The 12,848-nt window shown below is 40.6% G+C and overlaps 1 protein-coding gene across 2 annotated transcripts in view; it reads left to right on the top strand.

Moving 5' to 3' along the window:
* Positions 1-3,332, top strand: part of LOC145683788 (uncharacterized) — a 25,388-nt gene extending 22,056 nt beyond the window's left edge. For both annotated transcript variants that reach the window (XM_081755368.1, XM_081755369.1), the window contains exon 4: positions 2,870-3,332. In XM_081755368.1, the coding sequence (XP_081611494.1) occupies positions 2,870-2,882 (13 nt within the window). In that variant the 3' untranslated portion in view covers positions 2,883-3,332. The remainder of the gene's footprint in view (positions 1-2,869) is intronic.
* The last annotated feature ends 9,516 nt before the right edge of the window (positions 3,333-12,848 follow it).

Raw genomic sequence — 12,848 nt, 5'->3', positions numbered from 1 at the left:
CCCCAGGACCCACCCCCTGCGTACGTCTCTGTTTATGCTTGTGTTTACAAACACCACCTCATGGTTTTACGTTATGATACTACACACCACGTGGATTTACTATAACGAGTAGACGACGGACCCTCTGTCTCTCCTACGAAGCACAGGATGACATCGGAGCAGCAGCGCCATCACCGGCAGGACGCTTATATAATGGGATGGAGCGTGCAGTTCTTGACTAGTTTCAAAATCAGTTTTGCTTTAATACGTTGTGTGGTTCTTCTATCGTATCAATTTTTAGATTTGCACAAAAATCGTTTTTCTTTTCAAAAACTGCTAATGAGGTTTTACTTGACATTTTTTTTTGTTTCAACCCTTATAGTATTGAAGAATAATACTTAAATTAAAGATAATAGGATAATATAGTTTATTTATTGTGGCTAATAACAGTTATGCCATGTGTAAATAATTCTTTACATGTGATAGTACTTCCAACTTCCAACACTGAAACATACATTTCAAACAGTGACAAACATACTTTTAACTGCGAAAAACATTCTTCAAACCAATGGCGGATCCAGGGGAATCAAGGCGATTGCCCCCCCCCCCCTTCAGAAAAGGAAACTTTCTTATTTTATATATATAAATAAAACCCATCCCAGAGTTTGAAGCTCTTAAAAGTAGCTCTAAGTAGCAGTATGACAACCCACCGCCCCCCCCAGAAGTCGGTCCTGGATCCGCCCCTGCTTCAAACAGTGACACATATACTTCTAAAAGTGGGAGCTCCTTCGTGGCTAAGCGGTTTGGATATGCGCCTTTGGTGTGAGTGACCAGGATCCTATTCCACTCTATAGACCACGGAATAAGTTAATATTTATATGATATTAAAATATCATAGTATAGTGTCGTTTATTTATTGTAGTTAATAAAAGTTATGCCATTCGTAAATAATTGTTTTACACAGGGTTTGTCCCGGAAGTAATAGGACTGATTTTATTCCGCCATGACTGTACTTTGGAGCGTGCCGCGCACCGACTGGATCCGGTAGAGGGCGTTCGTAGCTAACGAACGAGCGGCTGGTCAGTTGTCCCCGAGCACACGGAGAGTCAGGACAGGCTTTTTCGCGCGATGTGTTTCTGTGCGTGGTGCAAGCCGAAAATGCAGCGTTCGTTAGAGCAGAGGTACGCGATTAAATTCTGTGTTAAACTCGGTAAATCTGCGACAGAGACGTTTGATATGATCAAGCAGGCTTACCCCGATGATGCTTTAGCAAGAAGTGGTGTGTTTCGGTGGCACAAGGCCTTTTCGGAGGGCCGGGAAGAGGTCGCCGATGAAGACCGTGCTGGAAGACCTTCGACTTCGACAAACACCGACAATGTGACTCATGTGCGCGAAGTTTTGAACTCAGACCGTCGACTAAGTATTCGTTTAATTGCCCAGCTGTTAAATTTACCAAAAACTGTGGTTCATGAAATTGTGACGGAGCATTTGAACATGCGCAAGGTGTGCGCGAATATTGTCCCAAAAGTGCTCACTGACGACCAGAAATTGCGGCGAGTGGAATTGTGCCAAGAAAATTTGAACATGTGTGAAAGTGACCCCCAATTTTTGAATAACGTAATTACAGGTGACGAATCATGAATCTTTGAGTATGATCCCGAGACAAAGAGGTAATCTTCCGAGTGGCACACGCCGGCGTCTCCTCGCCCAAAAAAGGGAAGAATGAGCAAATCCAAAGTGAAAACGATGCTCATTGTCTTTTTTGACATCAAAGTCATCGTCCACCATGAATTTGTTCCTCCTGGACAAACCGTCAACGTCAATTTTTACGTGGAAGTGCTCAAGAGACTCAAACGAAGGGTCAATCGGGTCCGACCAGACATCGGAGCCGACTGGAAGCTGCACCACGACAACGCCCCGGCCCACATCGCCTTTCTTGTGAACAGCTACCTGACCAAGGCCGGCATTCCAACGCTTCCGCAGCCGCCCTAGAGCCCAGATGTGGCCCCCCGGACTTCTTTTTGTTTCCTCGCCTGAAACGCCCGATTAAAGGCAAGCATTTTGAGACGACAGAGGGGATCCAAGCAGCTTGCACCGCGGCTCTCAAGGCTATTCCGGAGAATGACGCCTTCAATGCTTGGAAATCGTGCTGGCAGCGCTGCATCGACGCAGAAGGAGCCTATTTTGAAAGTTTTTAAAAAATTGTAACGATTGGCTCAATAATTTTTTAAAAATTCGACCCAGTCCTATTACTTTCCGGACAAACCCTGTATGTGGTGTTACTAGCATATACACATCAAAGTGTGTGTGTATTCGCGACTGCACTTGTACTTCAGTTTCTTTTTTCCCATGTAGCAAAAATCCTCCTTATTTTCTTGATGGAATCATTTGCTAGTTGGCTGTAAACGGAGCGCGTCCCTGCGGGTGCTCACTGGGTCTAGATCCCCCAAAACTTCATATCTCGACATACATTTGTACACTTTCCTCATAAAATTATACTTGTTTGGCGGGCAATGATTCATGTAACAAAGATTTGATCATACAGTTCATCTGTACGCATTATTTTCTCATAAAACGGTCGAATTCTATTTTCTTTTTCTGAGAATACACCTGCTAGTACTATCACTATCGTCTTTTCGGGTGAAGAATAATACTGGTCTAATATTACATTGACGTTATGTCTTGTAGCACTGACCCCCCCCAAAAAAAAAAAAAAAACTCTGGACCCCGCCCGACAAAAATGTCTAGATGTAAATACATATAATGGCAAAAGAGTTAAATAGGTTGTATATTATTAACTATCTTATAGATGTTTGCTTGAATTTCTGTAGCAAGTAGTATATTTCTTTTTTTTTTAATAAAGTGTGTTTTCTTTCTTTTCTTTCAACAGCTTATTTGGTTGAAGTGAGTTTGAATTCAAAATCGCATATGTTCGTTATTCCTGACTGATATTCAGTCAAACTGTGTGTTATCAGCATTGGCAAAAAGCAAAAATCTGAGGAAGAAAACGTTTCAAGCATTTTCAGCATTGGCAGAGGTTCTGTAACATTTTGATGTACGGCAACTTTATGATTGGAACTAATGTTATCAGACACCGAAAGATGGCTGCACTGACGAATACTGTAACACATTCTAGAAATGACACTTGAAAGCAAAGAAATATAAAAAAAGTTATTCAAACCACCACTTATTTAACGAAGTATTATGAATGACAAATATCAAGGAAAAAGCAAAGTATTCATATTGCACAAACGAATCCTAGATTTCCTTTTCCTCATCTTATTATTATTATTTAATTATTATATTTTCTGTTTTATACTATTATTAAAAAAATAAAGTTTATTTAAATACAATTATTGTGTTGATAACTATTCTTTTACGTAGAAATCCTTTATATTATCTAGAGAGAAACAAGGGACATCTATTCAGTACCGTAGCTTTAACTTCTCTTGGGGAGACAAGCAAAATTCCACCAGTAGAAAAATATGAAAGATGCGCTCTCCTAGAATTTAGAACCGTAACAAACATTTGAAATTACTTCTAGTTTCGCCAGTCAGCGACACAATTAAGCTAGTTGTTCTAGGAGATCAGTAGCGCCCCCTCCTGACCAGCCAAACAGAAATTCTCCCCGACTACGCCTGACATTAGCATCACACAGTAACTCCACTATTCCATTTTTTTCTTCAAGTGGCAAAGCTTGATTTCAAAATTGCAGTACAGAATTTAGTTTCTAGTACAAGATAAAACAGGAAACTAGTTAGTCTCTGATTGCCAAATAATCTGAGAATATCATGCTTGGCATATTCTTATAGTCTTATCATAGTAACTGCAAACAAGGGCGCCCATCCTAAGGTGCCATGGGGTCCGGGGCCCCTAAAGCTCATGTGGGCCCCCTATTGTATTTATGAATATGCAATATTTGGCATGATTTGAGTGCAATTTGTCTTAAAATCTTCATATATATGCCTTCTGCATCTGAATGGGCCCCCCAAATTTACAGAAAAATCGGAGCTCTTGAGTGCAAATTACAATGTTTTTACAAATTATATTAGGATTGTCCGCATAGGTAGAATGAATCAACAGTCTGTTGTTTTAGAACAGAATATTTAATTATGACAAACAGGCAAACTGTTGTCTCGGATATTATACCCAGACATTTTACAAATCTCTTAAATCGATGTAAGTTAAATGAAAACACAAAAAGCTGGAATTAAAATTTAACTTTGGTGGCTCTTTTGGCTGCAAACGTTTCTATAGTATCCTCAAAAGATAGCTTTGAAGCTAACTTATGCTCTATGGATCTGGATATGTTGCTGTCTTGTTGAGTTTCTGAGTTTTTAAATGATCTTTAGTCTTTTAAAACTCTTCCATTTGAGACGACTGAGACTAATATTGTGAGCAGTGGCGTATTTACGATTTGCCAAATTTCGGGGGAGGGGGGGGGGCTTTGCCTGAAAATGTGAAAATTCTGCAAGATGTTTCATATACTTTACTATAGTAAGTAAGATTTCGGGGGGGGGGGATTAAGCCCGGAAGCCTCCCGCCTAAATACGTCTTTGATTGTGAGGAAAATTCTCAATGTTATGGTTATGTTGGGATACGTATCTTCGGCATTATACTACTGTTTCACTGGACCACACGAAAATCAAAGAAAGAAAGAAAAAAGGAATATTATCGGTATTTAGTTTCTCCCCGAAATATTAGGTTGTTTCCCTCACTCACTTGTTCTGATTTTTGTTTTAAATACAATGTAGATTTATAACATAAAAGTTAGTGCATGAAACAGGAACCAACTTGTGCTAGGTGGCCGCGAAAAGCATGAATGATTTCTAACCGAGTCAGTCAGGGTCTTGAAACCCGGGAAAGTCGCAACTAGCCCTATGAGCTACAGACCTATTGCTGTCATGAGCTGAGTCTGTAAGCTGCTAGAGCGAATGGTTAACAAGCGTCTGGTATGGTATTTGGAATCGAATTCTCTCTTAAGCAAGTATCAAAGTGACGTATGGCAAGATGGCCCCCCACTTTATAAAATTGAAACAATGACTAGGTCATTCGTTTGTACTACGTTTGTACCGTTTGTACCGAAAATAGTTTCGTTTGTACAATTTTCCTTATAGGGTTACTTGAGAGGTCAACTAGGGGGCTATCTTGGCGCCAAGATAGCCCCAGCGTATCACAGCAAAAAAAATTGAAATACACCATTCGAAAGCAAATCGTTTGTTCCGTTTGTACCGAAAAAAGTTTTGTTTGTATCCTGATAGTTTTCGAGAAACAGGGGATGACATTTGGGGGGGCTATCTTGGGCCAATTTGGTGTCCTTTTTTAGGTTCCTTTTTTTAAAGTTTAAATAGGGCATACGAAACATATGTGTGAGAAATTTGAAAACAGATGGCAGCACTTCTGCTAATGTAAATTTTGTAAGAAAAATCAGTTCTAGGGGTGGGCATGAGTCGAGCTAAAACTCGACTCAAATTTACATTAGCGAGTCAACTGTCTCGGCAATTTTCTCGAGTCGAGTTTCGAGCCGACTCACTGTCCCCCACCAGATCATCTCTCCTGTAAGAAAAATGGGTTACAGGACGAAGTCATTGGTCCTGGATGGAAAAGAAAGGGAAAAAATTATGTGGTCCATCGGGAAATCAATGATGAAGTATTGTAGTAGTAAGAAAACAGAAAACAATTTTACACACTGAAAAATGGCTACATATGTTAATTCAACACCCATGTTTTGACACAAGCCTGGTATATACAGTCTATGCATGGTGAGATATCAATCCTTTTTCATTCTGAAACAATACTTTCGGTTCACTCCAGGGTAAAAGTGGATCTAAAAAGGTAGGGGGATGGTAGGTAGCGGTATGACGTCATGCCGTTCCCCCTACCTATCTATGACCATTGTAATTTTCATGTAACTGGGGGGACGCAGTATATATTCTTTCGAGGTGGAGGGACGGCATACCCCGCGTTCCTCCTCACCTTTTCCCGTGGTTGACTCTTAATATTAAAAATCCGATCCGCCTGAAAAGTTTCGGGCTCTCCCAAGAATAACATATTTTGAAATTGGTCCATTACTGTGAAGTACTTTTTGTGAAATTGGGTTTAATTTTTGAATAATATTTAAAGGTCGCTAAAACGAGATTAAAAATCGTACTTTTTCTGAAATTCTCGTTTTCACAATGTTAAGCATTAATCTCTTAGCGGTTGATACAATTATTCATATTGATTCTTTCGCCGCTTTGAAGGGTCCAGCGTATTAGAATTGTTCAATAGATGTCCCTCGTAACAATATTGACTAAGCCACATAAATATAACCAGTTTTCTAAAAAGTTGTAAGAAATTTTTGATCAGAAAATTAATATTCAAATGACTGACTACAAAATATAATGTATGTGTGTTATATTGTGTTCTCTGGGTAATATTAAATAAAAATTCACTGCAGTGCACAGATATTTTTGGACAAGGTACCGTAGACACTTCAGGGAAAAGAAGTACACGACATACTTAGATCGATACTGTAATCAATCTCATCAGCTATTGACGTACTATACGTTTGAAAGCTGTCTTTTGTACGTTTACCTGCCTATTCATCATTCCGGGTACTCTGTCTTCTCTTCTCAAGAGAACTTTGACGTCAGACTGATCTAGCCCAGGGCGTCTGGTTTTACTGTAAAGGCAACGGGAGCTACTGAACCTAGACTACTATCCAAACGGGTAGTCTAACCTTGTTTATATTATCATCTCATCATCATACAGTTAGGTTTACACTGCTTTGTTTACGGCCTTCGGGCCAAAGATCAGTATCATGTCCCTTGATACTTCACGGGACTCAGGAGCAAAACGAAAAGGTGCGAACAATTCGAGTACGAGTCGTGAAACCAGTCCTGCTAGGTCGTTAATCGGGAAACCCTATACTGACCATCATAAGTCACCGCCATCAAAGAAAATTCATCAAGGCGACTTGTCAGATACAGCCAGTGAATCAGGTCTTGTAATGGACCTCGAAAATTTTCCCGAATTAACAGAGACCACTCGTCCACAAACTTATCAGTTTCTGCTTACCAACTTTGATCCAAAGTACTCGCAGGCACACCATCTGTATAAGCAGCTAGTTAAATACATGGCACGCGCTAACATCACTCAAATCATACCTACACGTAATGGCACTATCTTACGGACTCCCGATTCAAACTTTCGAACTACCCTGCTCAATAAACATGGATTCGAAATCTTTGGGAAAGGCACTACACTGACTAGGCTCGCAGAAAAACCGCTAAAACAACGGCCCCCACCACGTAAAGAGCCTTTGCTGTCAGTTGTTATTCGAGGCGTCGACACTGATATTACTGACCAAGAAGTCACTGACGAACTTACACTAGAAGGCTATACCATAACCAAATGCATTCGCATCGTAACAATAACGGCTTAACATATATAGTGAGAGTGCTTACACACTCTCAAGAGACCATCGACGATCTTCTGTCAAATGGGGCATACATATATCGTAAACGCCATAGAGTCGAGCCTTCTAGATCTCAGCCACCACTACCCTTACGCTGCGAAAGATGTCAAAAATATAATGCACACTCTACTGATAAATGTCCGAACCAGCCAATCTGTGGGTACTGCTCCGGACCACACAATACGAGACAATGTCAAAACCTTGCTCAATCTGCAACCTGTTCAACGTGTCATGAGCAACATCCAGCATTCAGTTACAAGTGCAAGCAGCGACCTCCTCTGGAACCAACCAAACCTGAAATGACTCTTCCTTTGCATCATCACACCAAGTCCATTCCGTCTTCTTCTATACCTACTAACAAACACTAGGCCGTCACTATTGAACAACTCTTTGCTTTTATCACACTCACACTTCAAAATATTCATCCTTTTCACCGCCCTCACATTCTACAACAACTCCAATACTCAACACGTGCAATCTTTCATATGAACTTCCATGCCACCTACAGCAGACATAAAGTATACTTTCATGTCAGTCCACTTGAAACCGAAGTCTAATTCCATCTTCCTTTTCTTACGAATCATCATGGTGTTATCCTTTATATTTGTTAATATCAGTTCTCTCATCCAGCACAAACCACTCTTCGCACTTCTACTGGAAGAACACCGCACTTCAGGATTTCATCTCAATGAGACTCACCTTACACCTCGAAGCTCCTGCAAAATATCTGGATATTCTGTCACAAGAAAAGACAGTACTATGCCAGCTAGACGTGCTAACGGCGGAGTTGCAATAGGTTTTCCCTCTTCTATATCGTGTCGTCATTACAAACTTCCACAGCAAAATCTTCCAGAGTACCTAATAACAACTCTCTACTTCAAAAACTTGTATATCACGCTTGCTACAATCTACGTTCGACCTGGTCATATTATTCCGATAGATTTCTTATAGTATATTTCAAATAACTTCCCATATTATATCATAATGGCCGACATCAATATCCATAGCAGAACACCTCAACAGCGACAGACTTTTCTCAATTTCCTCACAACTCACACCACTGGTACTCTTCATCAGCTACCTAAGCACACCCGGCCATCATCTCAAACCACACGTGATGTTGTAATTACTTCTACAAACTTACTATCTTCCTGTACCGTAGAAGTACTGGATCCAATAGGCAGTGATCACTTGCCAATCAAGCTTACCATCAATCGCTCGCATCCTAATATCTCCAACTACAAACGTTTAACACGCAAATCTCTCAACTATAACAAAGCAGACTGGATCGGATATCGAAATTTCCTAACTGCAAAACTTTCTAACATTCCTGAACCAACATCAGAAGACGACATGTATAACTCTCTTAATCTCCTAACCAGTACCCTCAACCAGGCCTCCAATAACTTCATTCCTACATTCAGTTCAAATCCATACAGTCCAAAATTACCTCCGCACTACCTTCCGCTCATACATAGATCTCGTCAGTTCTATCGAGACTACGAGCGTACGGGAAACCGAGAATTATTAGTTCACCACCGATACATGCAACGCATCGTCACCAATTTCATCACAACATATAAACATCGGCAGTGGGTTAAAACTTGTAATACGCTAGCTGATACTTCCCATCCAACGCAGTACTGGAAAAGGTTCAATCAACTCAGCGGAAAACGTAGTATCAAAACATATTCTATTCTTCTTCATAATCAACCGCTTCAAACTGATACTGACAAGGCAAACGCTTTCTCTACTTATCTGCAGGATATATTCACACCGCCTTTAACACATCCTTATCCTCGATCCCGTTGATCGAATTGATCTTCAATCTCCACATCTCCAGCCCGCACTCAGTCACACATTGGGTCATAATCAAGAACTTACATCACCGATCACAGTCGGTAACATTCTAACTGTTACCAAATCAAAACGCAACAGTGCACCTGGCATGGACAATATCTCTTACCGGCATATTAAAGAGGCCCCTTACTGTATCCTTCATTTCCTGGCTATACTCTTCACATTCATACTCCGCACAGGTTTCTTTCCTATCACATGGAAAATGTCCAAAACTTTAATGTTTCCGGAACCTAACAAACTTACCAATCTTGTTTGTTCCTACCGCCCCATTCAGTTAACCAGTGCACTCAACAAAATCTTCGAACGAATTCTAGTTACTCGCCTCCACGCTTACTGCACCGATCATCGCATGTTACCTCTTTATCAAGCCGAATTTCGCCCTCAATTCAGTATAAATGATCAGCTACTTCGTCTTGTCAACCATATTTACAATCAATTTCTCTCCACTAAACCTTCTTGTCTGGTTCACTTCGACTTAGAGAAAGCCTTTGATACTGTTTGGCACCACGGCCTGGTCTACAAACTTACTAAATATAATCTGCCTCTCACCTACATACGATTTATATTCAATTTTATCACTGGACGCATAGCCTACATCTCCATTAACAATTCATTATCTCATCCAGTCTTTTTACATTCAGGCGTTCCCCAGGGATCTGCTTTGTCACCGCTTCTTTACCTTCTCTATGTGGCAGATATTCCACCTCTTCCAACAACTATCAGCACTCTTCAATACACGAACGACACTGCATTTCTGGCACTTGGCAAAACCATACAGCACATCAACAAACATCTTCAGGAAGCTATCGATCTATTCACATCCTGGTGTTCCAAATGGCGACTTAAGATCAACGCCGACAAAACTCAAGCAATTGTTTTTGTGCCTCCTGGAAAACGCACTAGGGTCCACCACAACCCAACGCTGCTGAATGTTTACGTTCACGGAATAAGAATTCACACTTCCAACACAGCCAAATATCTAGGACTTCTCTGACGAACATCTCACCTGGAGACCTCACTTAAAACCTATTTTGTCCAAAGCCTATAATCGAATTAACCTACTCCGTCGCTTGACTGGCACCAATTGGCGTCTCAAAGCCTCTACAGTTCTCACTACGTATAAAGTCTTTCTCCGACCAGTACTGATTTACGGATTCACAGCCTGGATACCTGCAGCACCCTTCTTTTATAAAAAACTACAAACATCTCTCTTGGACAAACATCTCACCTGGAGACCTCACTTAAAATCTATTTTGTTCAAAGCCTATAATCGAATTAACCTACTCCGTCGCTTGACTGGCACCAATTGGGGTCTCAAAGCCTCTACAGTTCTCACTACGTATAAAGTCTTTCTCCGACCAGTACTGACTTACGGATTCACAGCCTGGATACCTGCAGCACCCTTCTTTTATAAAAAAAACTACAAATCTTAGAACGTCATGCCTTCAGAATCGCTTACCGTATATCCTTACCTAGCCCCACTGCCGATCTCTATAGTCGCATTACTTTTCCCACACTTCTTTCCCACATAGAACATCTTCGCTTAAAATATATCACTGATCGACTGACAATGAACCACCCTCTACTCATGGACACAGTATATACTGCAGCCGACTTCGTTACCCTCACACCATTACGCCCCACCCCTCTATCTCTGGGTTCGATTCCCGGCGGGAGCTCATGTGGTTCGGATCCCACGTTAATCAGTAGGTCCACGTCTCATATAGCCTCGCTGCTGAACGGGACGATAAACTCAAAAAATCAATCAATCAACCCTCTATCTCTGCTTTTTACCCTCTATCGCTACACTGTCCCTCCGAATCATCCCGACATTCCTCTTCTCGATGCATTTCATCTCAATATTCGTTCACATTTCATCTTTCTATCACATCATCCACAGTAATCCTACTGTACTAACAGGGCACCAACTGTCTTACATCAATGCCCCGCGTTGCCCCGGGGCGAGAAGATAAACTCACTTGTTCTTCTAGCCTCACCTATGTGTTGTGATGTGTATTGCACGTACTCATTCCTTTCATACCACATAATCATTCCATATCTACCTTATGCTAATGTTTATGATCACAAGATCATAAAATCCAATAACAATTAAATGTTAATAAATAAATAAATAAATAAATAAATGGACCAATATCACTTATCCCTACAAAAGTAATCCATATTCCATTTTCCTGATTACCTCTTCCCGAGTCAAGGGCGTAATCCTTGGGTGTGGCTAGCAAAAAAAAAAAAAAAAATACACGATTGTTATACAGTGAGTTCACGCACGTTTGGTTAAATGGAGAACAATCAGGTTTAATACCTAGAAATAGACTGCTATCGAAATAGGAAGTATTGGCAATTTTTGTTCACTTGCATCTATTTGGGAAAGTACTACTTTAGCTTTGGAAAGTGCTTTTGGGATCTGGGACAAAGCACGGATAACTGGTTGTCTTCGGAAACGTAATTTCAGCTCTTGAAAAATTCTTTCATGAGTGACAAAAGCTAAAGAAAAAGAAAAATAGCAAAAGGGAAAGATCAAAACCACTAATCCCATGAGACATTCGTTATGTAGTACTCCGTAAGTTGACTACCTGTCTTTCTTGGAAGTTGGCTGCAATGAAGCAATGTTTACTCTATGATGATAATCATAATTTTACCTGCGTGTCTTGGCCACACAAAATATCGTATTTCTATATGAGAGGCAGATATTCTGTATTTGTGATGGAGACAAACAAGGTTGGATTTCCACGATTTGTTCTTCGAGGTCAATGGCCAGAACACTGCCTTGATAAAGGCGTGGTGAAGGAAGATGTAAATAAGAAAAAACATGTACAGGGATTCAGGAAATGGTTGTACGTATTTGTTTACCTTGTATGTTTTGGTATAACCATTAGCTATATCGGCTTCATTCATCACTGGAACCTTTAGTAATTCCGGAAAATTCTCAAGGTTAAAGCTAACCATCTCAATTGTCAACTATTGGTACCTGACGGCTTGTTGAAAGGTGGTGAGGATTTGCGATATGAATTCTCTTAGTAGGTGGCTAAATGAAGCGTTCGCAAAGCGTTTTTATTGCTCATGCTTACGCATGGAATACGCTGATCATGTATTTAAATGCGGGTGGCTAATTACAATGCGTTACAAACGGGAAACCAATAAAAACGCGAAGAAAACGTCAGCTAAAGCGTATTTGGTGCGTTTCGGAACAATAGACCGCCTGCTGTTTAAAAGATGTCTAAAGGAAGGACAAAAAGGAAAGACGCGTTGCCAGGCAAGGGGACTTTTAGCAAGAAACAGCTGCTTGGAAGATGCTTTGTGCAAAGTATTGTAACTCGGGTATTATAGACCTGGACATGCAGAAAAGACCTGGAAACCCTGACTGGCTCACAGTATGATTTATAACTCTAGCGAAAGTAAAATTACCGAGTAGACACCTAGGTCGCGTTCGCTTCAGGGAATAACGCATCAAAAACGCATTATTGAATAGACATACGCGTAAGATTTTCTCAAAACTTCTTTTGCTGCGAGGGAAACACTTATAGCTCAT

This window comes from Thermobia domestica, chromosome 4, assembly GCF_964235325.1.
Source record: "Thermobia domestica chromosome 4, izTheDome1.hap1.1, whole genome shotgun sequence".
In the NCBI taxonomy this organism is placed as follows: Eukaryota; Metazoa; Arthropoda; class Insecta; order Zygentoma; family Lepismatidae; genus Thermobia; species Thermobia domestica.
This window is presented reverse-complemented; position numbering and strand designations above follow the sequence as displayed.